General features: G+C 46.6%; 12 protein-coding genes across 12 annotated transcripts; 8 read left to right on the top strand and 4 right to left on the bottom strand. All coding sequences in view use genetic code 12, as the record gives it.

Annotated features, from left to right (window-relative positions):
- Positions 1–190: 190 nt before the first annotated feature.
- Positions 191–1300, top strand: CJI96_0003039 (uncharacterized protein; the record flags this gene model as incomplete). Its single annotated transcript, XM_029033457.2, has 1 exon — positions 191–1300. One exon carries the CDS (start codon positions 191–193, stop codon positions 1298–1300), a length of 1110 nt encoding a protein of 369 aa, XP_028892049.2.
- Positions 1301–2312: 1012 nt separating this feature from the next.
- Positions 2313–3015, top strand: SNF2 (SWI/SNF catalytic subunit; the record flags this gene model as incomplete). Its single annotated transcript, XM_054702114.1, has 2 exons — positions 2313–2957; positions 2995–3015. 2 exons carry the CDS (start codon positions 2313–2315, stop codon positions 3013–3015), a joined length of 666 nt encoding a protein of 221 aa, XP_054558089.1.
- A 4337-nt stretch (positions 3016–7352) lies between these two features.
- CJI96_0003037 (uncharacterized protein) lies at positions 7353–7850 on the bottom strand (the record flags this gene model as incomplete). The annotated part of the gene is made up of 1 exon (XM_029033459.2): positions 7353–7850. The coding sequence occupies one exon, from the start codon at positions 7848–7850 to the stop codon at positions 7353–7355; it is 498 nt and encodes a 165-aa protein (XP_028892051.1).
- Positions 7851–8119: 269 nt separating this feature from the next.
- CJI96_0003036 (RNA polymerase specificity factor) lies at positions 8120–9208 on the top strand (the record flags this gene model as incomplete). Its single annotated transcript, XM_029033460.2, has 1 exon — positions 8120–9208. One exon carries the CDS (start codon positions 8120–8122, stop codon positions 9206–9208), a length of 1089 nt encoding a protein of 362 aa, XP_028892052.1.
- Positions 9209–9216: 8 nt separating this feature from the next.
- On the bottom strand, positions 9217–10743 carry CJI96_0003035 (uncharacterized protein; the record flags this gene model as incomplete). Its single annotated transcript, XM_029033461.2, has 1 exon — positions 9217–10743. The coding sequence occupies one exon, from the start codon at positions 10741–10743 to the stop codon at positions 9217–9219; it is 1527 nt and encodes a 508-aa protein (XP_028892053.2).
- A 177-nt stretch (positions 10744–10920) lies between these two features.
- On the bottom strand, positions 10921–13140 carry CJI96_0003034 (cleavage polyadenylation factor subunit RNA14; the record flags this gene model as incomplete). The annotated part of the gene is made up of 1 exon (XM_029033462.2): positions 10921–13140. The coding sequence occupies one exon, from the start codon at positions 13138–13140 to the stop codon at positions 10921–10923; it is 2220 nt and encodes a 739-aa protein (XP_028892054.2).
- A 113-nt stretch (positions 13141–13253) lies between these two features.
- On the top strand, positions 13254–14288 carry SAM37 (SAM complex subunit SAM37; the record flags this gene model as incomplete). Its single annotated transcript, XM_029033463.2, has 1 exon — positions 13254–14288. The coding sequence occupies one exon, from the start codon at positions 13254–13256 to the stop codon at positions 14286–14288; it is 1035 nt and encodes a 344-aa protein (XP_028892055.1).
- Positions 14289–14818: 530 nt separating this feature from the next.
- Positions 14819–16168, top strand: CJI96_0003032 (uncharacterized protein; the record flags this gene model as incomplete). The annotated part of the gene is made up of 1 exon (XM_029033464.2): positions 14819–16168. The coding sequence occupies one exon, from the start codon at positions 14819–14821 to the stop codon at positions 16166–16168; it is 1350 nt and encodes a 449-aa protein (XP_028892056.1).
- A 457-nt stretch (positions 16169–16625) lies between these two features.
- On the top strand, positions 16626–18113 carry CJI96_0003031 (Zn(2+) transporter ZRT3; the record flags this gene model as incomplete). The annotated part of the gene is made up of 1 exon (XM_029033465.2): positions 16626–18113. The coding sequence occupies one exon, from the start codon at positions 16626–16628 to the stop codon at positions 18111–18113; it is 1488 nt and encodes a 495-aa protein (XP_028892057.2).
- A 341-nt stretch (positions 18114–18454) lies between these two features.
- On the top strand, positions 18455–19321 carry CJI96_0003030 (uncharacterized protein; the record flags this gene model as incomplete). Its single annotated transcript, XM_029033466.2, has 1 exon — positions 18455–19321. The coding sequence occupies one exon, from the start codon at positions 18455–18457 to the stop codon at positions 19319–19321; it is 867 nt and encodes a 288-aa protein (XP_028892058.2).
- An 834-nt stretch (positions 19322–20155) lies between these two features.
- On the top strand, positions 20156–21325 carry CJI96_0003029 (Zn(2+) transporter; the record flags this gene model as incomplete). Its single annotated transcript, XM_029033467.2, has 1 exon — positions 20156–21325. One exon carries the CDS (start codon positions 20156–20158, stop codon positions 21323–21325), a length of 1170 nt encoding a protein of 389 aa, XP_028892059.2.
- A 307-nt stretch (positions 21326–21632) lies between these two features.
- Positions 21633–24032, bottom strand: CJI96_0003028 (uncharacterized protein; the record flags this gene model as incomplete). Its single annotated transcript, XM_029033468.2, has 1 exon — positions 21633–24032. One exon carries the CDS (start codon positions 24030–24032, stop codon positions 21633–21635), a length of 2400 nt encoding a protein of 799 aa, XP_028892060.2.
- Positions 24033–24385: the final 353 nt, after the last annotated feature.

The following is a 24385-nucleotide window of genomic DNA, read 5'->3' as shown; positions in this document are numbered from 1 at the left end:
AACAGACCTTCAAGAAACCCTCAAATTTTGTAGATTAAGTAGTTACATCTCTGTTTCCTCGTGATGATAAATTGTCATTGTCTCCCCATTCTTTCAGGTATGCACTCGAAGCTGATCCCATCATAAACTCTGAGGGCTTCCACATATTGAGTGCGAAAAGTCTTACCTCAGAGCTCTGACTTCCTTCTCCATGGACCCTGCTATACAAGCCTCGGGAGATGACGGGCCCGAGGAGGACTTCAAGGCAATTGCCACGCAGCGGGCCAATAACCAGAATTCTCCTGACTCTCAAAGTGTCAGAGTGGTCAATCTTATCCTAGACCACTTCGCTTTTGTCAGAGGCATAGGCAATGTGAAGAGATGGTTCGACAAGGGTTACATCGACAGTCAGCTCAAGGATCGAAAGGAAAGCAGGGTGGTGCTCAACATTTACATACCCACCTATACGCTTCACGAGTTTGACTTTGCGAAGAAAGGCACGTCCATTGTGGCCTCCAACGCCAGAGATGCCCTAAAGCTCATTGATCAAGTGCTTGATGAGGAACAGTCAGTGCCAAGTTTCGAGGAGGGCGTGTCTGAAGATCCAGCGCCTCCAAAGCTCACATACAACTTGCTCATTGAGCAACGCAACCATAGTTTCCCTCATTGGGAGAAGTGTCTCAAGTTCCAAGTACAACCGCCTAGGGTCAAAGACTTCCCTTACCACAAGACTAAGTTGGCGAATACGGTGTTGGGACGTCCAAAAGCTGCTGATGTAGAAGAAGAGAAAAAAGAGGCCGAGGAGCTCGCCACGATCCCGCCTTGGTTGAAGCATTTGATTCGTTCGTGCATCTACAAAAGGTATATCGATCCATTCCATCCTGAATTCGAACTCAACAACGGAGCGCAATGGAAATTGGTGACAGAAGACTCTGTGACCAAAGTGTGGGCCAGCAGTTTTGGCGTTGACTGCTTGAATGTCAACGAGGCAGAGCTTCTTATCTTCCAATCAGAAGATGTCACTGGATTCAAGATCCTGGCTCCAGGAGAAGGGTTTAACGCGGAGGCTGATCGATACGACTCCGTGGACCGTGGCATATTGCATCAGTGGGTCGATACCACTAAATACGCCTACCTGGATGTCGGTACAGATAGACGCCGCAAGGGCAAGAAGGAGAAATCGGCAGCGAAGAAAGCTCCAGAGAGTAAAGCTCTTGAGCCTGTCAACCCTGAGACTGTGAAGGAGGAGAAATTCTCTCAGATAAACTATGCACCTCGAGTCAAGCCCGCAGGCAAGAAGCTCTACATTCCGAAGAAGTAGGATCGATGTTGAAGACGTGAGAAGTTGGCATTAAGGACCAGTGAATAAAATGAGGTCATACCATAGCCGCTAGCACCTCCAAGTATTCTTTCCAGGACCTATTTGGCACGCTGAAGAACGCACTTCGAGGCGTCGTTTATAGCAAATGCAACGACACAATGGCACTCATTAAGAGGACAAGGTGAATTGTACGTATGATAGACGTAGTGGAAGAAATCGTAAAATAGACTACATCGTATTCCTCCATTAGCATATTTTACAAGAAGCTGAAGTCAGTGACATCACAACGAAAAAATTCATACGTGGCCCCCCAATTTCAATAATTCTCTGTAGACCAGCTATCAGTATTTTAAGAGCCCGAGCCCAGCTAAACGGAAAATTTCTGTAGAATTACTTTCCTTCATTGCTTACATCTCTTCGGACTGCTACAAGTACCAGATAAGTACTACAAATAACACTATTAGCAGAGAAGAGGGAAGGTGAGACAGTGACGTTTGGTGGTCTTTGTTGCATAATCCTGTCTACCTGTCTTTTCTTTTGATTTCTTCTCTAAGGAACTTTTTCCTCTTTTCATTTTATTCTTTTTTTAATACATTGTCCATAACTGCTACTTTTACGTGTCAGATTACGAAAAAAACAGAAACCTTTAACTAAGAAGCCAAAAACGCAAAAGCACGTCAAAAACTTGCATTATCCAACGCCACTACTTGCAAAAAAATTCGAATAATAAAGTGTGCTGGAAGTTGATTTTTTGGGGCCCTAATAGCTGCATCAATTTAGCTTTCAACTGATTGTACCTGCATCAGGCTCGGCAGCTGGCAAGAGCTCAAAAAGAACTCTCCCACTAACTATCAGTTAACTATGGGTATCCTTCACGAGCCGCGCACGACCACTAAACAAAAAAAAAGCGAGGATTAACTACTGTGTCTAACAATCTCAATCAAGCACAAGCCGAACCCTTTTTGGACATATCTCTTGCTAAAAGTCATCGTGGACCAAAAACTTGCTGGCCATGAACAGACAGCCCACAAGGGAAGAGATCCAGCGCTATGTCCAGCGCTGGCATCAGCTCAAGCAACAGTACGGGGACCAGGTTCAAAATGTCCCAGAGTACAACCAATTGCTGAAGGTGATACGGTTTTTCCAGCTCCAGGCTGCCCAGAGACAGCAACAGCAGCAGCAACAGCAACAACAAAATGGCGTAAAACCGAACCTGGCTCAATTGCAACAAGGCCAACTGCCTCAACAGAGCCAGTTCAATGCCATGGGTAATGTACCAGGCAACATGGCCGGTGGGAACGCTAGCAACGTGAACCAGATAAATATGAACCAAATGGGAGGCATGGCAAACGGAAACCCAATGGCTCAAAATATCAACAACCAGCCATATATGCAGATGCAAGGCATGGCGCCAGGGTCCCATGCTTCTACGAATGCCATGAACACACCTGCAGTAGGAAACGCTAACGTTCTCCCAGCAGGAGGGCAGATGCCCATGATGAGTGGTCCCAACTCACACTCACCGATAAGTCAGTCTCCTCATGCCCTCATGGCCAACACCCCGTCGGTGGGTCAGCCTCAGGGCATGGACACCGGTCTCCAAGGAGGCATTCCTCCAGGTATGCATGGTGGCCCAGCAATGGGTCAGATGCAAACAGTTCCTGGTGCTGCAGCGGCCACTGCCCTACAACAAGGTGCTGTTGGTAACTCTCTAGGCAATAACGGCTTCGGTTCGGGCCCAACACCACCCAACGAGGGTCCCTTTTCACAGCAGCAGATGCAATTACTCAAGCTGCAACATCAAATGGTGAAGATGCTCTTTCGCAACCCTGGCAACGGCTTCCCTGCTATACCGCAAAACCTAGCCGAAATGGCTACCAACGAAAGGTTGGCGTTCAGCGGCGACCCGTCACAACAGGGTCCTCAGAAAATGGCCAACCAGCATCTTCAGAATCAGCAATTACACAATCAAATCCGCAACCAGCCTCCCATGGCTCCTGTGAACCCCCAAAGCAGACCCCAGTCTGTCATCCAGCAGCTGCCTGCCGCAGTTGGCGGTGCTGTTCCCGGCCTGGTGCCTTTCCACAGCCCTCAGCTCGGTGTTCAGCAACCCCCTACACCCTCGAGCCGAAGAGGCACTCAGATCGCTGCCCAAGGTCAACCCTCAACGCAAATGTCCCTGCAAGGAGGCACGCCAAAGCCAACACAAGATAGAGCAGAACCGAAAAAGAGAGGGAAGAAGTCTGCTACCGGCACACCTCGTATCCAGCCTGCATCGCAACCTTCTTCTTCAGTGCCCGTCACTCGACCAGCCGAACCACCACTTAGTTTCGATGAGCTTTCACAAAATGAGGATCTTTCAAAACAGCTTATTGTACCTATAAGCAAGCCCAACCTTGTGGTCGATACTTTTGAGCTTCCAAAGGTTGGAGTTAACATGAAAGAAGATATCTCTTTCAACTCCTTGTATTCGGGGCAAAACAGGATCAAGTATCCATATCTTATGCCGAACAGCATTGATATTGACGATATTGTTGCGAATCGGGAATCGCATATAATGCTTCAGATCGACGCTAGAGTCACTCAGCTACAGAAAAAACTAGAATCTACAACAGACGAGTCAGAAAAGAATGATATATTAGTGGAGCTAGGCGAGCTTGAACTACTACCCTACCAAAAGGAGGTAAGAGGGAAGATCCTCTCGCAGCTTTGGTTCAGCAGGTCCTTGTTGCCAAATTCTCATCCAAATTTTCTTGCCAAGTTCGGTAGTTTGACTTTGGAGAACGTCGTAGCGACGGAGGAATTATACAAACAACAACTCAACTCCCTCGTTCAAGCTCAGAACAAGAAGCATCAAGTTCAGGTGTCAAAGATTCTTCAATTTCACACGAAAAATTCTGAAAGAATAAATGCCCGCAGAGAGAAACTTGAGCGACTTGGTATCAGAATTAATAGTTTGCATACACAGATTGCAAAGGAGGAACAAAAGAAGGTTGAAAGAATGGCTAAGCAACGTTTGCAGGCTTTGAAGCTGAATGATGAAGAAGCTTATTTAAAGTTATTAGATCATACGAAGGACACAAGAATTACCCATTTGTTGAATCAGACGAACCAGTTCTTGGATAGCTTGGCGCAAGCCGTGCAGACTCAGCAGAAAGCCACACAGGAGCTCATTGATCATAGAACCACAGAGAATGAACCGGAGGTAGACGACGAGCCCGCGGAAGAGAAAAGAGAGAAGGTTGATTACTATCATGTTGCTCATCGAGTAAAGGAAGAGGTCCTCAGTCAGCCAACCATATTGGTTGGTGGTACTTTGAAAGAGTATCAGTTGAAGGGGTTGCAATGGATGGTCTCATTATACAATAATCATTTAAACGGAATTTTAGCAGACGAGATGGGTTTGGGAAAAACGATTCAAACTATATCCTTGTTGACGTATTTGGTCGAAAAGAAAAATGTCCCGGGACCCTTTCTTGTCATCGTTCCGCTCTCCACTTTAACGAATTGGAATCTAGAATTCGAGAAATGGGCACCTGCTTTAAAGAAGATTACGTATAAAGGTACGCCAGTTCAAAGGAAAGTATTGCAGCAAGAGGTAAGACAGGGAAATTTCCAAGTCCTCTTGACCACATTCGAGTACATCATCAAAGATAAAAGTCTCCTTTCGAAGACCAAGTGGGTCCATATGATCATCGATGAAGGTCATAGAATGAAGAATACCAACTCAAAGTTATCCGAAACCTTGACGCAAAATTACCACAGTGATTATAGATTGATTTTGACCGGTACTCCTTTGCAGAATAACCTTCCAGAGCTTTGGGCTTTGTTGAACTTCGTACTTCCAAAGATTTTCAATTCGGTTAAATCTTTTGATGACTGGTTCAACACGCCATTTGCCAACACCGGGGGTCAAGACAAGATTGAGTTGAGCGAAGAGGAGTCATTGTTGGTGATCAGAAGATTGCATAAAGTCTTGCGTCCATTTTTGTTAAGACGTCTCAAAAAAGACGTTGAGAAAGATTTGCCAAATAAGGTTGAGAAGGTTGTTAAGTGCAAGATGTCGTCTTTACAGTCCAAACTTTACAGAATGATGTTGAAGTACAATGCCTTGTTTGCTGGTGAATCTGTCACAGGTCAAAGACCCTCGACGATCAAGAATGCAAACAATCAGCTCATGCAGTTGAGAAAAATTTGCAATCATCCATTTGTTTACGAAGAGGTTGAAAATATCATCAATCCAAGGTCTGAAACAAATGACACCATTTGGAGAGTTGCTGGTAAATTTGAGTTGCTCGATAAGATTTTGCCTAAGTTTAAGCAAACAGGGCATAGGGTCTTGATTTTCTTCCAGATGACTCAAATCATGGATATCATGGAGGACTTCTTGCGATTGAGGGACATGAAATACATGAGACTTGATGGTGCAACAAAGTCGGACGACAGAACTGAACTTTTGCGGTTGTTCAATGCACCTGACTCAGAATATTTCTGTTTTTTGCTTTCTACGAGAGCCGGTGGTTTGGGTTTGAACTTACAGAGCGCGGACACAGTCATCATCTTTGACTCCGATTGGAACCCCCATCAAGATTTGCAGGCTCAAGACAGAGCTCATAGAATTGGTCAGAAGAATGAGGTTAGAATTTTGAGATTAGTTACTGAGGATTCTATTGAAGAGGTTATTTTGGAAAGAGCTGTCAAGAAATTGGAGATTGATGGTAAAGTCATTCAAGCAGGTAAGTTTGATAACAAGTCTACAGCCGAAGAGCAAGAGGCATTGTTGCGTGCTCTTATGGAGAAGGAAGAGGAGAGAAGACAAAAGGGTGGTGAAGACGACGATGAGTTGGATGACGAAGAGTTAAACCAAGTCATCGCCAGAAACGAAGATGAGATCGTTAAGTTCCGAGAAATCGATGAAGATAGGGCGCTTGAATTGAAGAATGCAGGTTACCCTAGTCGTTTGTACTCTGACCAAGAACTCCCAGAGATATATCAGAAAGATCCAGAAGTGTACTATAAGACAGATGAACAATTGATCGAAGAATACGGAAGAGGAAACAGAGAACGCAAAATGATGAAGTACGATGACAACATGACAGAGGAGGAATGGCTCAAAAAGATTGACGGGTACGCGTCTGAAGAATCTGAAGATGATATCGCTCCAAGAAAGAAGGGTCGCCCGAGAAAAGACGAATCCGAGAAGCGTAGGAGAGCAAACACAGATGGTGAGCCAGCAGCTAAGAGACCTCGGTCGTCAACACCAAGTAATCGCTCCAAGAAAGGGAAGATTGGTCGTCCTCGTTTGAAGGGTGCATCTAATAGAGCTACCCCATCAATTGACCCCCTTACCCCCGAAGAGAGAGAGACATTACAAGCTCGTACTGCCGAAATTTACACAGCTTTGCTTGAGCTAACGACAGAAGATCGAAAGTTGAGTGATATGTTTTTGGTGAAACCATCAAAGAAATTGTATCCTGATTATTACGTGTTGATCAAACATCCTCTTGCTTTGGACGCTATCAAAAAGCGGATGGCCAATAAGACATACACAAACATTAGAGAGTTTTTGGAAGATCTTCACTTGATATTCAGCAATGCCCGAATTTACAACGAGGAGGGGTCGATTGTATATCAAGACGCCTCGGTGTTAGAGAATTTGGCACTTGCCAAATTTAAGGAGCTCTATCAAGACATGCCAAAAGATGAAATCGACAAGACTCTCGATTTCACAGAGTTCGACGAGATTAACAATCTCAAACCACTCGCTATTAGCGGCACCGCAATTAAGCAGCCGGTTGACGTCCAGTCTGACAAGGGATCCAATGTCGAATCCAAACCAGAAACAGAGGACCCCCTGAAGGTAGGGCTGCCTGCAAATGTATTCGAAAACGACATGAAACCAGAAGACCTTGCTGACATCGGAAACATTGATGGTTTTCTTCCTGGCGAAGACAACGGTGAGGCTGATCGCTTTTTCGATATCCCTGGTGGTATTTAAATCGAATTGCAGTAATAGAATTTAGTAATCGTCTGTAAAGCGTCACCTGTAATACTAGAGCTCAGAATATCTTGGTAACTCGTCATCAACTTGGGGATTATTGACAGCATCGTTAAGAGCCACATTGAGGATGCCTCCGAAATCATACATTCCACCATCTTTAAACGTTATCAGGCCAACGTAGTACTGTTCCTTGGGGAAACCATCACATATACCTTCTTCGGGACTTAGAATCATGAACTCCCAGTAGTTAGCTCCAAACCAACCTGACTTCAAAGAATGAGAGAAGTTTAGCAATGGGAGTTGCTTGAAAACTATACTGAACGACTCTATATCGCCCCTGGAAGCATCAGATGCTGTAACATAGAGTAATCTCTGGTTCGTGACATACACATGACCCTCCAGGACCTCAATGTTGATCTTAATCGAAGCATCCTTCGATTTCAGTCTGATTGTCAATTGTTGACGTGAGCTGTGTGACTTGTACTTGATAATTTCTCCGGGCTCGAGTCTCGGACGACCATTCTCTACTTGCACGATGTTCACTGACATGGTCAGGCGAAAGTATGTAGTAAGATGAGTGTAGTATAGTGCGACAAGTGGAAGACCGTGTTTTCGACCCCCTCTGTACTCAAAGTTGTCATGATGACCTGAATCGCCAAAATTGCCATAATTCCTCGTAACAAATGAGGCCGAATTCACATTGAAACTTTTTTGATCGGAATATGTAGAATAGCAAAAGCTGGGGTAACCATCTTTCCTGCAAATAAAGTATATGGATCTCTGCTTCTTAAAGCTGCGATGGCGCTTCGTCTTGATTCATGCTGCTTCGTTCCTTCAACCCAGCGTTGAAGACCCACTTTAGGAAGACAGCTAGACCTCAATTTCTGTATGGGTTTCGAAATGTCATTCACGCGGACGCCTGCCAGTCGATCTTAGACAAGCTCCAACTCAAGGATAAGTACCCCAACTCGGAGGGAAGAGTAGATGTGATAGATGTTTTTTCTGGCCATGGATTGCTATCGACAATGATAAATTACGAGTTGAAACCAAGGAACCATCTTTTGATTGAACATCACAGGGAGCATGTTAAAACTTGGGAGGATAGAATCAAGTACCTCAAATCACATACCCAGAATTCAGAGAACTTCATGCTAGCCCCACAAGACGGACATTCATGGTCGACATATGACGATTTGTTTCTCGAAAAGAAGATTTTTGAACCCGAATTCCAGCCGAGATCTAAAGTGCACGATCAGTTGCTCGTTGTGGCCAACCTAACGTCTGCCAAAATGGGTGAATCGTTATTTGCTCAGTGGCTCATGTGCATTGCTCATAAGAACTGGCTACAAAAATACGGACGAGTCAGAATGGTGGTTTTGGCACCTGAGACCGTTGTTCAAAAGTTCTTTGCGGGGCCATATTTTATAAAGAGGAACAGAACGTCAGCTAAGCGAGGCATGTTCTCTGATTCGAAGCTAATAGCGATTGCCCAACCTGATGAGCATGGTCCACATAGCGCAGGAGACGGATATGACCCTCGTTTAGTGATAAAGGATCAGCCAGTGCTACTACCTAGCTCTTCAATTACACCGGTGGGAAATGAACTCGCAGTGGTCGAGGTTATACCAAAGGAGCTCGATGAAGTGGACGTAAACGAGATAGATCATTTGACCCAGTCGATGCTGTTTAGAATGACAAATAATATCGCAAATGCATTCAAGATTTTGGCTCCAGGAGCTGAGGACGATCTTGTTCCGAAGATACCAAAGGAAACACTACACAAAAAGTTCAAGCAACTAACCGACGAAGAAATATGGCAGTTATACAATATATACCACAAATGGGAGTTCAAACCACGCTACGAAGACACAATTAGTGTGTTTTTGGACGACTCAAGACATTTCTAGATACGATATCAATCTTCATCGATATTCTCGTGGAAGACTGAGGTTTGCTTGCCTGTGCGCTCGGTTTGAAGACTGCTGAAGTCAGAAGGGAAGACCTTTTGTACCGGGCTTACTTGTTTGTCCTCAACATGCAACGTGTTGCTGAGTTTGCGAATGCTTTTTGGGGTGTGATTAGTAGTTGCGTCAGGAGTACCCTCGTCATCACCGTTGAAATTGAAGCACAACTCTTGTGATTCTGTAGCAGAATTACCATCGCTGCCAGTTTTGACGGGATTATCCGGTGACTTTGAATTATTTAAGTGCGGATTTCCACTTCCCAGCTCCGCAACGGCCAGACTGCTGTATTTCAGCAGCGACATATCGACAGCTGGCAAATGAGGCATGTTGTCGGTAAGATAGGGTTTTTCTTTTCCAAGTTGACTGGAACCCGTGTGTCCAGCGCTCATGTGAGAAACGGATAAGGAGCTTTGAGATTTCGAATGAGAGATGGCCATACGTCTAGCTTTCTTCCTGGTGAGGCGAAGACTTTCCCGCAGTCTTTTCTCCGCAGAAGAGGACGAATTGTTTATCATATCAATTCTAGGTGCACCTTTAGCCTCACTGTCTATGGAGCCAGTATCGTTAGAAGAGAGAAGTATTGGATCATTTAATCTTTTAATGGAAATAGCTCCTAGTGAATTCTGTTTTGAGTTGCTCTCTTGAGAAGAAACGGCTCCTTCATCAGCTGCAACATTCTCCTTTACCAACTCCCATGCTTGACACACATAGAACGCCACATAGAGCAAAGCATTGAGGATGTATAATGGCAAAGTACGATATTTAGCAGATGCGTGAATTGAGCATCTCGTACTCATATCCCCAAGAATCAAAATAGACATGATTCCAAGTAATCCCGCAAGCACATAGCGTACCGGTGGCGCGTCCTTGACCGCTCTCACCAAACACCCAAAAAGGGACAAGGAACTGCAAATCACAATCGCCAATTGGAAGCCTTTGAGCACAAGCATCTTCTCAAACAAGGAGTCCAGAGGAGCCCCCTCGCCATGAAAGATGTCTATACCTCTTTTCATAAGACCAATCATTTCGGTGTTGATCTTGTTAAGTTTGTTGAACGCAACTATGGCCTTCAGAGATTTAAACTCAACCCCTCTTCTTGCTTCAAAGGTGGCACCATCAATGTTTCTGAGGGAATATGAGTCTTCCGACACGCCATGCTGGTACGTCACCGTCGCCCCTGAGTGGGTGACTCGAAAGTTTGGAATCAAGTAGATAAACCTCGAGTCATTTACCTGGTACTCGTCAAGATGCTGATAATAGATATCAGAAATGATGTGCTTGAATTCATTATCAGTGGGTTCCCCATAACCGTCAACAAGATGATGAGGCACGTCTACAGCAGTAAACTTGCAATCGACAAGCGGAACAAGGAAGTTGTAGGCCAAAGTCATGGAAAGGACGATGACTAGCACGGTTTGAAGACTGAACCGTAACCAAAAGGCCTTGATCAGTTCCTTGTCAATTTTGAAGGCTTTCATGCTGATTTATATAGAAAAGGAAGAGTGCCGAGAGGGAAGGAATCTACGTGATACCCATTTTTTGCAGCTACTTCCACATACAGTTGTGCGGCTCAGGAACTGATGAAACGCTGAAACCCACGAATTGAATGTAAATACCATCCATTACTTCTGTGCATAACTATGATTTTTTTTTCTTTAGTGGTCACCAGGGAGATCTGGGAGATTGCTGAAAAGCTCAACCAATTTGGCGCTGTTAAAGATGTGTTCGTTCGGGGGCCCAAAGTATCCAGCATTAGGCAACACTTGGAGGAGTCCGTAGATGGTGGTACCAACGAAACCAAACTGATTCTCTGGCTGCCCCATTTGTGGACCAGCAATTTGCCCATTTCCTACAATAGAAGTCCCAGAAGTGGTTCCCGTGGCAGATTCAGGCAGGTAGTTATCGCTGGGGGAGGACAATCTGCGGCGCTTCTTACTCTTGTGCTGTTCGGCAGCCACTTCATCTTCATCATCTTCATTGTCAGAGTCTGACTTCTCTTCAGTGCACAAGTCGTATTTGCTGATGGCATCCACAGCGGTGCCTCTGGACCTGTCTATGAACAAGTTTAACTCATCATCGTCGGGAAAGAGATGAAGGTACCGCCTCTCGAGGGCGCCCACAGTATCCAAGTCTAGATAGTTGTAGGCAAACCGTATGTACCTCTTTATGATTCGCTTCATGGCATTTTGGTTCTTTTTGAGCCTGACGGTCCTTTTCTTTTGGTCGAGTATATTACCCTTACTCAACTGAATGGCCTCTTGGTCCTCCAGGAGCGTTTGCAGTAGGTTTGTAAGAGCCATTTCAAAAAAAACTTTGATACTTTCAGAGGAGTTCGTGAGGATCAAATAGTCCAAGTAAGCATAGAGAAAGCCACCATTCAGACTAAATGTTTTCATCGCCAAGTCAAACACTCTATCGGCGATCTTCTTATTGTCAGAGTAGTACTCAGTCAAGGCATTCTCCACATAAAACTCGTAGCCTATTGCTTCGAAGTTCTTTCTCTGCTTGAACACAGAACGAACCTCCTTTATACCTTGTGTTCTTTTACTCAAGGCCATCAAGTTTATATACGCTAGGGTGACTGACTTACTCAGATCCTCAACTTTCGCCTCTAAGTCGAGGATCTCAAGCGCCTCACTCTCAGAGAGCTTCACTTCCGAGTTGCCACTGTCGATCATGTCTTCATCATCGCTATCGTTGGCATTCTTCTGTTTTTCCAAACTATTGAGGGCCCTCTCCTTCACTTCGGAGTTCAAGGTATCAAGCTGTTCTTTGAGAGCATCATATTTTTTGGACAATGTGCCTATGAGGTTTCGGAGCACCTCAGTTGCTTTGTCGAAAGAGTTGTCCTTCTCATGTAGTTCTGTCAACAGGAAGGCGATAAGAAAGCTGCTTGGGTTTAACTTAAATGCCTCGCTCAAAAGATCTATACTTCTGGCCCTATTCGCTTCCTCACCGTCGCTCATCATGTATCGACTAAACCGAAACCAGATTTCTGGCACAAATGGAAGCGTGTAGGTAGCCTGCCTAAAGACATATTCAACTCTTTTACGTAAATCGTGTTCCTTCAAATTGAGATGATTCTTCTTTTCTAACTCTAACCATCTGAACCAAAGTTCAACTTGAGTGCTTAACACATTGTTGTTGTCTTCTTGTAGCGACATCGGGATCGTTCGCCTTCTCAACAGGCCCTTAGTGGCATTTTTAAACTCGGTATTCCACGAACGGGCCTCCATATATGAAGTGGAGAGGTCAGCAATAAACTTACTGGCACTATTGGGAGTAGATACTTCATTCTCCCATTTTGTATATTCAGCCCAAGTAGACTCAATCTTAGCAACTGGAATAACGAGACATCTTCTGTATAGACGACGAATGAGATCTGTTTTCTGCTGCTGTTCCCACGAAGATGAAGGTGTCCATGACTTAAAAAAGTCAAGATAGTCTTTCCAAAGTTCAGCACTGTCCACGTCTGTGCCGACTTTGTTGACAGCAAAATCGAAAGCCTGCAGCACTGTCGTTCTAGCCTTCTCTCCGCCAGTGATGACGTCGTTCACACGACGTACATAGGAAACGTATGTTCGACAAAGGTCTACATCGTCTGTGATAGGTAGACACTTGGCGAATATCTGCTCGACATTATTGAATTCGCCTCTATTCAACTCGAAATTTACATAGTTGTTCCATTGACGGGCATCGAAGCGAAATATAGAAAAATATCTCTCGAAGGTGGCTCTGACCTGTTCTTCCTTGTCCTTGGCCACCACATGCTCAATCAACTGAGACCATTTCTTATAATCTAGAGGATTCTTTTCCACGGCGTCCTCGAGCGTACCAATCACGTCCAACAGCAACCGCTCTTTTTTCTCTGCCATGTGGATGTGTTGAGTGAGCGAAGAATAAGTTGATGAGATATGTTTTAGTTTTGGTGCGCATTACCATATCGATAGAGTTACACAGATAAAACAAAAACTCCCCACCCTTGCAAATGTCTTTGGAGCTCCACGTTTGGGGCGACGACAATTTGTCAATTATTGAGCCTGAGTGTATCGCAGCAGCGTGGCTCCTTAGCATCCACTTAGTCTCTCAGAAGATCAACTTCACCATAGTCAAGTCCAACAACACCAATCTCTCTAGGACATTGAGGTTACCGCTTTTGGTAGGGCCATCTGTTTCAGCAGAGGGTTTTGTCGAAATTGCTAGCTATATATCAAGAGCCTACCCACTGGACTCTACCAAGTTTGTGCCAGATGGAAAGCTCTCGGCGAAGGACCAATTGATTAATGCAAGTCTTCAAAGCTACGTGAAGAAGACATTGCACAATGTTCACCAGTATAACACCTATGTGAACACTAAGAACTACGAAAATTATACCAGGAAATTATTTCTGCATTACCTTCCATTCCCTATGATGTACAACCAGCCTTTGAAGTTCTACAAGGACGCCTGCGAACAGGCCAAGCTCATTGGGCTAGGAACGAATAAAACCGGTTTTTTTAGCTTTGGAGGAGCCGGGGAAGACGAGGTTCTTGACACTGAGCTTGTTAATGACGACGAGGACGAAGAATACAAGGAAGTAGCCATCAGCGCCCTACACGAGAAGATGATTCTTGCCAAATCAAAGGACAAGGCAATCATGAGAGAGTCAAGAAACGCGTTCAAATGCATTGCCTTAACTCATGGATACATAAAGCACGTCATCAAGCTCTTTGAGGAGTTGAATCCCTCGCTGCCAGTGACCTACGCCTACCTATTCAAACCTAAAAAGGTGTCTTCGTCAGAACTTCTTCTATATGCTTACATCTACTCCATCACGCTACACGACTTGCCCGATCGGTCAATTGCTGAACACTTGGAGAATGAGTTTCCTGCCTTTTGGAAATTTGCAACCACCATCATCACAGCATTACAGGACAGCTTGAAGCCCGGATACCTACGAAAGGGCAAGGGCAAGGAGGTGCCTTCGCTCTGGAACGAGCTCGGGCTACTTTCCGGTCTAATTCTGTATGAAGTGGCAAAGTAGATTATTTTGATTTCTATAGTGCTGGCAGGGTTACCCGAATTTGGCTGCGAGAAAAAGTGCCATAAAAAAAAAAATGCCGTCTTAACAATGCGCTATTCTGTACTACAGTAATACACACTTACGAAACACCTTTTGTAGAGATGGGCAACTTCAGCATAGTTTCATCTTACCCATTACACCCGTGAGTTTGATGATGGAGTTTCTTTGCCCTAGATAAATGCGGTAACCATACCCGATGGCCATCCTGGAAGGGCATCAACGACTGTCTCCTAGTCCGCGAGCTTTCCTGTCCTCCTGGGCGCCAAACATACAATTGAGATCTTTCGTGTAGTAATCTTGACCTTACTTTTATAGTTTTCACATCTTTTATATGAATTTTTCTTTTTTCCCATTTGCTGTCTTAGTAATGCCTCCCTCGGCAAGTCCAATGTTCCTACCGAGAGTAAATCGCACCTGTTTAATTCACTGGTTCCTACTTCCCTCAGGTACATCTCATCTCAAAACCAAAACTTTGGTTTGATCTCATCAGCATGAGAGTGTTCAATCTCGCAGTGGCACTTTCTGCCATATCTGCTGTTCAAGCTGTTGCGATTAAGACAGTGGATGCTCAAATAACTGAGGCCCCGGCACTCGAGAAGAGAGCGAAGGATGCCATCATCAACAAAGAGTATCAAAAGATGGAGTCATTGAAATTGCACGGGTCCACATCGGATGAGGCTCCAAAGCCATGGGTAAGAACTATCTACTCTACGGTGGTGGAAATAGTCACCCCTACTGTGGTTGGAGGAGTGACGTTCAGCGGAGAACCTCCTGCTGAGACCAATGGGCTAGAGCCATGGATTTCCTTGGACAAGAACGGCAGCCCCAAGACAATCAAGCCCAAGATCAAAGGTGGCGTTACGAAAAATGCCTCACCAACATACGGCACGTATTTTCAGACGCCGGTGACGAAGACTTATAACAAGGAGGAGTTGAAGGCACACAACATGAAAGAAGATCAAATCTTCGAGCACGTTGTGTGGGAGAAGGAGGACACCACCTACCACGACTTGAATCCAGTGATAAGGTGTACGCCGAAGCTCTATAAGAACAAGGGGATGGCCAAGAACATTTCCCCCGAACCATTCTGTTTTCCCAGAGACGATGCTGTGTGGAAAATGGACAAGACGTATTTTGTGACGTGGTATCACCGTTTCTTTGACGAGGATGTGAGCAAGGTGAAGTTGCACTTATCTTACGTGAAGGAGGCTGCTCGTCAAAAGGGTATGAAGAGGAGTTTGACGGAGTATGTGGAGGATAGCATGGAAAAGGTGAAGCGTACATTTGGCAAGAGATCTCAAATCATGGAGAAGGGCGGCAAGATCTCGCAAAAGTCTTTTTTCACGTCAGACTGGATCGATAAAGAAACCGGCATCTATCCTGTCACCATTGACCCCAAGTGGTTGGATACGCAATGGACTAGGAGAGCGTTGATTTCTCTTCAGCCGGATACCATTCCAGATGACGAGTTCGACCATTTGAAGAACTCGATTGTCGTTGAGCTTACGAAAGGGGCCAAGGTCGGGAAAGGCCACAATTTGGACTTGAAGAAACAAGAAGAAAAGGCTAGATTGAAGGCGCTTTACGGTGACTACTACGAGATCGAGGAAGGCATCGACTACGAGAAGTACATCATCATGATGACCATTCCCACGTGCGTTTTGATTGCGGTGATGGGGATGTACTTCTTCATCTGGATCAACAGGAAGCACACAGATTTGGCTTTCCTCAAGAACGTCAAGTTCAAGAAGAAGACGAGGAGGAGCAGGTTGCCATTCTCCAAAAAAAACGAGAACAAGTATACCGAGTTGCCTCAATGGGAGGGACCCAAGGCGGACTAAGGAGCCTCGTAGAATGCCCGAGCCGCTTTGTTTTCGTTTCCTGCTTGTACATTTTTTCTCTTTGTTTTCGCAGCCACGAAAGGTATCAGGAGGTGCCATGGCATTCACTAATCACGCATCACGGAGACGCATAAACCAAACAAAAATGGAGTACAGTGTATAGAAGATTTCCGAGTGCATCGTTCACGAATAGCACATCAAGATCAAGATGGCCATTACAAGCTTTACTCGTACTTATGAAAAACATCTAGAGTTTTCTACTTCATTCTCTTAGCTCTGTTAGCTAGGTGCCATCGTGATTCCATGCAGGGCATACCGCAGTGGTTACCGGTGCGTTGCCAAAGGAAGGCTAATTTCTGATCACAAAATTTCTCGACCCTTACTTTTCTTCTCTCATCTTGCGTCGTGGGCCTGATATAAGCACAGAATCCTACACTTCTCTGAAGTTCATACCAACATGCTTGACTTCATGAAATCCTTCAACCAGGGGTGGTATCTCACCACCCTCTCATCGATTCTATGTGCGCTGGGCACATTTATCATTTTCCTCGATGACATATACAAACTTGTGTTTCCAAGGTGGTTTACGAGAAGATACCCGTTCCATTTGAAAGAAAATTACTCGTTCATGAATGGATCGTTGGCGTTTAGTTCGGGCTGTTTGCTTTTCACGGCACTTTATAGACTCTTGCCCGAGGCCATGGACAACCTCACTCCTCACGACGAGCTGAAACATCATCGCCTGCAGCGAGAAATCAACACTGTCTTGATCTCGTCGTTTATTGGCGGAATTGCAGCGTGTTTTATTTTCAACCAGGTTTTGCATCTTCTCACGGCGGAGTCGGTGGTGCATTGTTCTCACGATGGGAAAGATAAGATAGAAACGCTTCCCTATCTGGAATTACGAGAGAATGCTCATAGCCACGGCCACGACCACAGTCACAGTCACAGTCACGGCAGTGAAGGTCACGAGTATCACGAGCCTTCAGAGCTTGAAGAAGGTAACTCTTCAACAGCACCGGGCGCTGAGGACTTGGAGAGCGCACCGTTGCTAGCCCACCGCAAGTCACAAGGAATTCTTCACTATTTTACCACGGCAAAAGAAGTGGACGACCAATTACTCGGAGAATGTAAAGGATACACTTCCGCAGAGCTCTGTCTTCATGACCAGACCAAGGACAAGCCACACTTTTGCGAGATTCCAACGATTCGCAAGAACGAGGACGAGGAGAGCCTGGCGCTGGCGCTGGCACAGTCCGAAGAGAACGGAGCCGATAAGGCAGCTCACCAAAATGACCTTCATGATCACCAGAACCACCATGACTATAATGGTGACCATAACCATGACTTGACGTTTGCACGTTCCGTGTCTGAAGTGCACTCTCACCACGGCAGACTGGAACACCACCACCATCACGTCAACTCTCCCCTTTCCAGGCTTATGCTTATTGGTGTTCAAACGATCTTGGCCATTACGCTCCACAAGTTCCCAGAGGGGTTCATCACTTATATAACCGCAGAAACAGACCCTCAGCTTGGCGTGTCTATTTTCCTCAGTCTTTTGATTCACAACTTTACCGAAGGCTTCTCTATGTGCTTGCCTTTATACTACTCGTTTGCATCTGGAAAAGCGTACTGGGGTGCCAAGGCGAAAGCTGTGAGCATCAGTGCTATATTGGGTGGCTTGTCGCAGCCTTTGGGGGCTCTCGGAGGGTTGATTTTCTTACAAGCGAATCACGCAGGCAACTCGGATATCGATATCGACAAACTCAACTACATCTTTGGCATTACAATGGCAGTGACGTCTGGTTTTCTTTGTGTCATTGCGTTATCTATGTACGGCTCTGCCGTGTCCTTCAGCGGGTCCCCCAACTTTGTCATGATCTGGTGCATTGTGGGCATGAGCATCATTGGACTTCTGTCGCTCATACTCAAGGGGGAGTAATACATCTACGAGCTTATTCCCAACAATTGTGCGTTTATAGGGTCATCAGCATTGACTACAGTCGGTTCTGTAGGCAATGGCTGCGAAATTCTGTTCGCGATAAGGAAAAGAAAAGGCATGTAGAGTCACAGTCTCCTTGTAAATGGAGAAATGCGGTTCGCGCACGATCGCTACTGGTTTCATTTTTTCCTCTTTCCAAATCACTCAACCTCCTTACCTACCACGTTTTAAACCTTTTCAGATATTGAGACTCTATCTTTTGTGTTTCATATTGTTGAATGCTTGATCTTCTATAGACCACTCATTACAGTTCGAATATCTCTTACAAGGTTGTTCAGAAAATGATGGCGCACGAAGCTCCAATCAATATAAAACCTCCAGGTGGCCCGAAGGCGCCCAAACCGTCAAAGAATAAGCATGCCCAACGCCAGGGAAAGTTGCCAAATGGGGCTAAACCGGATTTTGGACCTGGCAACGACGAAGGTGCTCAAATTAAGCCCAAGAAGGGCCTTCTTCCAAATGGTGAGAAACCTAACTTTGGTGAGAAGCCAGAAGCAAAGAAACTGAATGGAAAGGGTAAGAAGGAAGGAAACGCCAGCAAGGATCATGAAGGCGGGAAGAAGTCCAAGAAGAAGAATGCAAATGGCAGCGGCCCTGCGGTTGCGAAAGCGGAAGAGGGGTACGCTGGCTCGTCCTTCCACTCATCTCCTGAAGCGTTGGCATTACCTAAGCCTTCTTTCAAGACATCCCCCAAACAGAAACAGACTGAGACCCCAGCTGCCAGTGCCTCTAGCACCGCCACGTCGGTTTCTCAGTCTCGCAACTCTCCTGTCCAGCATTTGCCTCAGAGACCCATTTCCATGGGTGCTGTACCAGCTACTCCCTTTGTCTACCAAGGAATGCCTCCTCAGGGTCCTCCGCAATTCCCTGTAGTTGCTCATCCTCATGCGATGCCTCCGGGCCCTGGCCCATACCAGCCTGGGTTCAGCTACACGGTGAACCCTCAGGGTTACATCAACTATCAATACCCTCCGGGAGCTGTTCCACCGCCACATCCTCTTGGCATGGCGTTTGGATATCCACAGCCATACCCACCGCCTCATTCGATGCCTTCTGGACCGCAGAACCCTGCCAACACAAGCGCCTCCTCGGCGCCATTGGGGGGCCACAAGATCACCTTCAATGAATTGATGAGCTCCTCCAAGTGATGACGTTTCATCCACAGACTAACACTCACAGTTTGTTTTTCATTGTTTACTTCTTTACGACTCCACGATCCCACGAGGCTTTTTCATTTCCATTTGCATGCTTTGTTTTGCATGGTTTTTTCACACTGATGCTGCTCTACGTATCGACTGCTTGTCTTCCAATGGAATCACGGAAGAGAGCAGCACCTGTGTCATTTAACGTTGTATGACCATAAAAGGGCATGTTTTGGGTTGACTCTGACTAGTGTAAAATCATTTGTCAGGACCATCCCTTTTAAGCCCTTCCTTTTTATCATTTGATGCCTTTCGCTTAGTTGCAATATACGACACTGCGCGGAAACAAATTCTGCTGTCAAGTGTGCAGCGTTGACCGTTATAAAAGATCAGCATTTTGATGCTGTATTCACGCCTCCTGTAGTCGGAAAAGCCAAAAGATACCAATGAATCCATTCCACATTCCTGCTCACGTGCTATTCGCTTACTGGCCACTTTAACACAAACACACCTCCACTTCCCCATATAGAAGATAGTGCTAAGCGAGGTTTTCCTATCATGGCTTTGCCTCATTGCAGCCCTTTTGCAACAAAATCAGCACGTCACCATTTTGGAATTCTCCATCCTTCATAACCATTGGCTCGCTTTCCCATTCAAGTCTTTCTGCACTCTTTGTGCCCTCTTGAGGAAGTCATTTCTTACGAATCATTCTCCAGTAGTGCGGCTTCCAAAGAGGTGCGCAGAGGTAATGCTCCTTCTCATTCCTCCTCATCCTTCTTCGTCTTCTTCTCATCTTCTTGTTTTCTTGCCCTTTTTTCCCTCGTCTTAACCTACCTACCAATGCAGGGCAAGGAAATCAGAATCACTGCACTCTTGGTGTTGGACACCATCTTTCTTCTTTTGGAGGCCGGTGTCGGCTACACCGTCCAGTCGTTGGCGCTTGTTGCTGATGCCTTCCACATGTTGAACGACATCATCTCGCTAGTCGTTGCCCTTTGGGCAGTGAGAGTGAAGAAGCTGAAACCAGCGGATGGTTCTTACACTTATGGCTGGCAGAGAGCAGAGATATTGGGTGCGTTGATCAACGCTGTTTTCCTTTTGGCCTTGTGCTTCACCATCATCATCGAGGCCATCAATCGTTTTTTTAACCCACCAGAAATCTCATCGCCCAAATTGGTGTTGGCAGTTGGTTTCGCAGGCTTGATCAGTAACTTTGTTGGGTTGGTGCTTTTCCACGAGCACGGCCACTCTCACGGCGGCGGGGGCCACTCTCACGGAGGAAGCGGTCACAGTCACTCACACGAAGTTGACGAGGAAGAGACTGTGGGCGGCGAAGAAACGCCCACGTCGAACATTTCAGACTTTTTCCCTGACAACGTGGTTGAAAGATTTAACGAGAGGTCTCCTTTAGTGAATAAGGACAGCCACAACCATCAGCCTCAAAAGCAGAAGAAGAAGAAGTCTATGAACATGGAAGGTGTGTTCTTGCACGTTTTGGGTGACGCCTTGGGTAACGTTGGCGTGATCATCACTGCCTTGTTTATCTGGAAGACTGACTACACGTGGAGATTCTACAGTGACCCATTGGTATCTCTTGTCATTACTGCCATCATTTTCTCCTCTGCTTTGCCTCTTTGCAGAAAGTCTTGTAAAATTTTGTTGCAGGCGACTCCTCCAAGCTTGGACCCCAATGTAATTGCCGAGGAGATCACCGTATTGCCGACAATCAAATCCATTCACGATTTCCACATATGGAACTTGAACGAGGACTTCATGGTTGCTTCTTTACACTTGGAACTAAACGAGTCCCCGGAAACTGGTGTTCAGGACCCCAAGGGTGAAGGTATCATCAACAAGAACGCTTTTGTAGAGACGGTGGCCCAGGTGAGAAGGCTCTTGCACAAGTATGGTATTGACTCCGTCACCATCCAGCCTGAGTTCCCCAGACAAATCCAAAGACAGTCGAGTACTCTTTATGGAACTGCCAAAACAAGTGCTTCATGCGCCTAATATTATGTATGCCTACAACGGAGTTGCTCAAGTGTCATAATTTTAATAAGGTATGATACAGAATAACTATAAAATAAATCCCTAGAACAAACCAACCTGCCCAATGTAGAAGTGAATGATGATGATAATGTTATGATGATAATGGTAGCCATTTAAAGCCAAGCGGCGAACAATCGTTGTATTCTTGATGTGCCGCTTTAAGCAAGGCGAATGCGATCCCATGACGAACGAAATACATTTGAAAGAAAAATAAAGATTCTGCAACAATGTCTATTATGCTTTTCCAGAAAGCAGTGCTCTTGTGTTATTAACGAATGATGTCCTTCACGTAAACCGTTCTGTAAGGAACTTTCTTGACATTGTACTTGTTCTTCTTCTTCTTCTCGTCGTCAAACTTTTCATAACGGGTCTTAGACTTGCTCTTGAAGAAAGAGAAGCCAGACACAGTCAGCTCATTGCTGTAAATGGAGCTGTTGTCATTCACCACAGGTCTCGAGTACACAGAGGCGGCGTAGCCAACAGGAGGCTGCTTGCTCTGTCTTCTCACATCAGCAGCAGAAACGCGGCTAGTAGTGTTGATTGTGCTCACTTCGTACGCCGAAGAGCACACCGACGAGCGTCTCCTCTCCTTCTCGTAGCTTGGTTTGGCCGGAGAAGGTGCCTTGACTGGGCGCTTCACGGGTTGGTGGTGAGGCACCTTAGACATCTTTGTAGGACCCACCTTCATGGCGTCCTGAGACGAAGGAGGCACAGGCACGTTCATTGGGCTAGAGATCTTGCGAGGGGCAGGAAGCTTCTCTGCCTTCAGCTCCTTGGAGCCGAAAATCGAGCCGAGCTTCGCACGGAAGCCGCTCTTCTTGGTCTTCTCCGAGGAGACAGAAGGAGTTTTTGATTTCTGTGCTTTCCGTTGAGGAGCAGCAGCAGCAGCAGCAGCAGTAGCAGGTGACGTTGCAAACGTCTGTGGGGAAGGAGCCTGCAAAGGCAACGATGCGACCGAGCGAGACAGTGTGAGTTTGGCCAACGAAGGAGCCGCAGGGTTGTTGTACACATTCGAGGTGGTCTTCAGGAGAGAAACGTTCTCTGGAATGTTGTAGCCCAACTCCTCCATCTCCTTCTTGAGCACGAACGAGCTGCGCATAAAGCCCAACGAGGCCCTCTTGCCCGGGGTATACATGGACCTAGCCGACAAGGAAGGCGTGGAGCCAAAATTGCGGTGCATCATGGGGAACCCAGTGTCCATTGGAGCAGGCAACAGTTGCATGAAGCTGATGTCGCTCAGCTGGGACATCTTGGAGCCGTGGCTGCGAAATCCTGGCTGCTGCACCTTCGCAGCGTCTGGCAGGTAGCCTGTGCCCAGCGAGATGGACGACTTGTAGTCCAGGTTGTGCAACGAAAGCGAAGACGTTCTCAGCGACTCGTCTGAGGCCTTGGACCCGCAGTGGTCGTTGTCTGAGCCGTACAGCGAGCTCTCCTCGCCGTCTTCCTCATCCACCTCCGTCTCGGCAATTGGCGCCAATCCCTTGATGCCAAAACTGTTGCAGTCAAATACTCCTCTGGGGCGGAGAGCCTCCTCGTCCTGGGGAGGAGCCAAGTTGAACTCGTCCTCGACGTCCAGGATAGGGCTCTCGCACAGGCTGCCCGACCAGGAGCGGTGCGCATCGACAGCGGTGGGAGCGTTCGCGTTAGCGTTCGCATTGGCGTTCGCACTGGGAGCAGGCTGAGGGTGTTCCATGGTGGAGCCCAAGTCAGACAGGGTTCTGCGGTGGTGGGACGAGCGGCGAGGGTCGAACGGAGTGGTTTTGCTCTTCACCTCAAAGTCGTCGTTGGTGGTATCGAGGCCAAGCCCCACCACGGGCCCAGCGTTCAGCTTTCTTCTCGACGATCTGGGGGTCAACTGCGGATCATACTCTGGAGCAGAGTTTTTCGCACCCACAAGCGTTGCGGGCACCTTCACCTGCACTGGCTCCTGGGGGCTCTCAGTGACAGAGCGGCGGAATCCACGGTATTTTTCGTTCTGGAGGTTGATGGATATGGTGCTAGCTTCGTTATTGGAAGTCTCAAGGCGTGGGAGTGGGCTGCTCTTGAACACTGGCGCAGGGGCAGCTTCCAGCAGCGGGGCCACTGGGGCCACGGGTTCTGTAATTGGTCTTGCCGACGCTCTCAGAGGTGCCCGCGCAGGAACCTTCAATGGGGCCGTCTCCTCCAACAGCTCCGTCTCCAGCTCCAGCGACTTGTGGTCCCCCTCTGAAAGCAACAGCTCCACCTCCAGCTCGTCGTTTTGCAAAATGCAGTTGGCAATGTAGATATACGTCTTCACCCAGAGCGTCTCCAAGCCAGCGTGGAATTGAGCCCCAAGGGTCTTGCGCAAGTACCCAATCATCACACCGCCCATGGGCTCCAAGTAGCGCACTCCGCACTTGACAATGTGGGGGTTTTCCTTGATGAACTCGTTGACACACTCGTCCAAAATCTCAAGGTTGTGCAAGTACATCATGGTGAAGCCCATGATCTCGGCGAAAAGCAGCTCCTGCTCGGCCCTCACCTTCTTGTTGGAGAATAAGTCTCTGGCGTCCTCGCTGGTGCGACAGAGCTCGCTGAACAACTCGTGGATGACATTCTCCGTTTTGTAATCATTCATCGCCATGGCGTCGCCCCACAGGGCCCTCACCTTGTTGCGGTCGGCGGTGCTGAGCTCTAACGTAGCCATACTATTGTCGTGTTGGTCCAGTGTAGTTTGTAGCTTGTGCGAATGGTTGCAAACTAATGGGTATAAGTGGTGCGAGGAATAAAAAGTGGTGTTTTGAAATTCTCCTGGACGAGAAAGTGGTGGCTACTTATATATTTGGGTGGTCCTTCTCCACAATGGATATAGTGGCCGGTTACCTCTTGTGGGCAAAGCGGTTCTGTCGTTTTTGCCCATCGTGGGAAGTGTCACTGGGATACGGTGCATTAGCCTATTACTATTCCACATCGGGAAGTTTCCCTGCACTTATGTGCAGGACAGCGTCTTCCACGACACCCTCTCATTACCAAAAAGGGTAACTTCCCTAGATGAGAACC

Source organism: Candidozyma auris, chromosome 3, assembly GCF_003013715.1.
Source record: "Candidozyma auris chromosome 3, complete sequence".
Taxonomy (NCBI): Eukaryota; Fungi; Ascomycota; class Pichiomycetes; order Serinales; family Metschnikowiaceae; genus Candidozyma; species Candidozyma auris.
The sequence above is the reverse complement of the archived record's forward strand: the minus strand, read 5'-3'. Positions and strand labels throughout refer to the sequence as shown.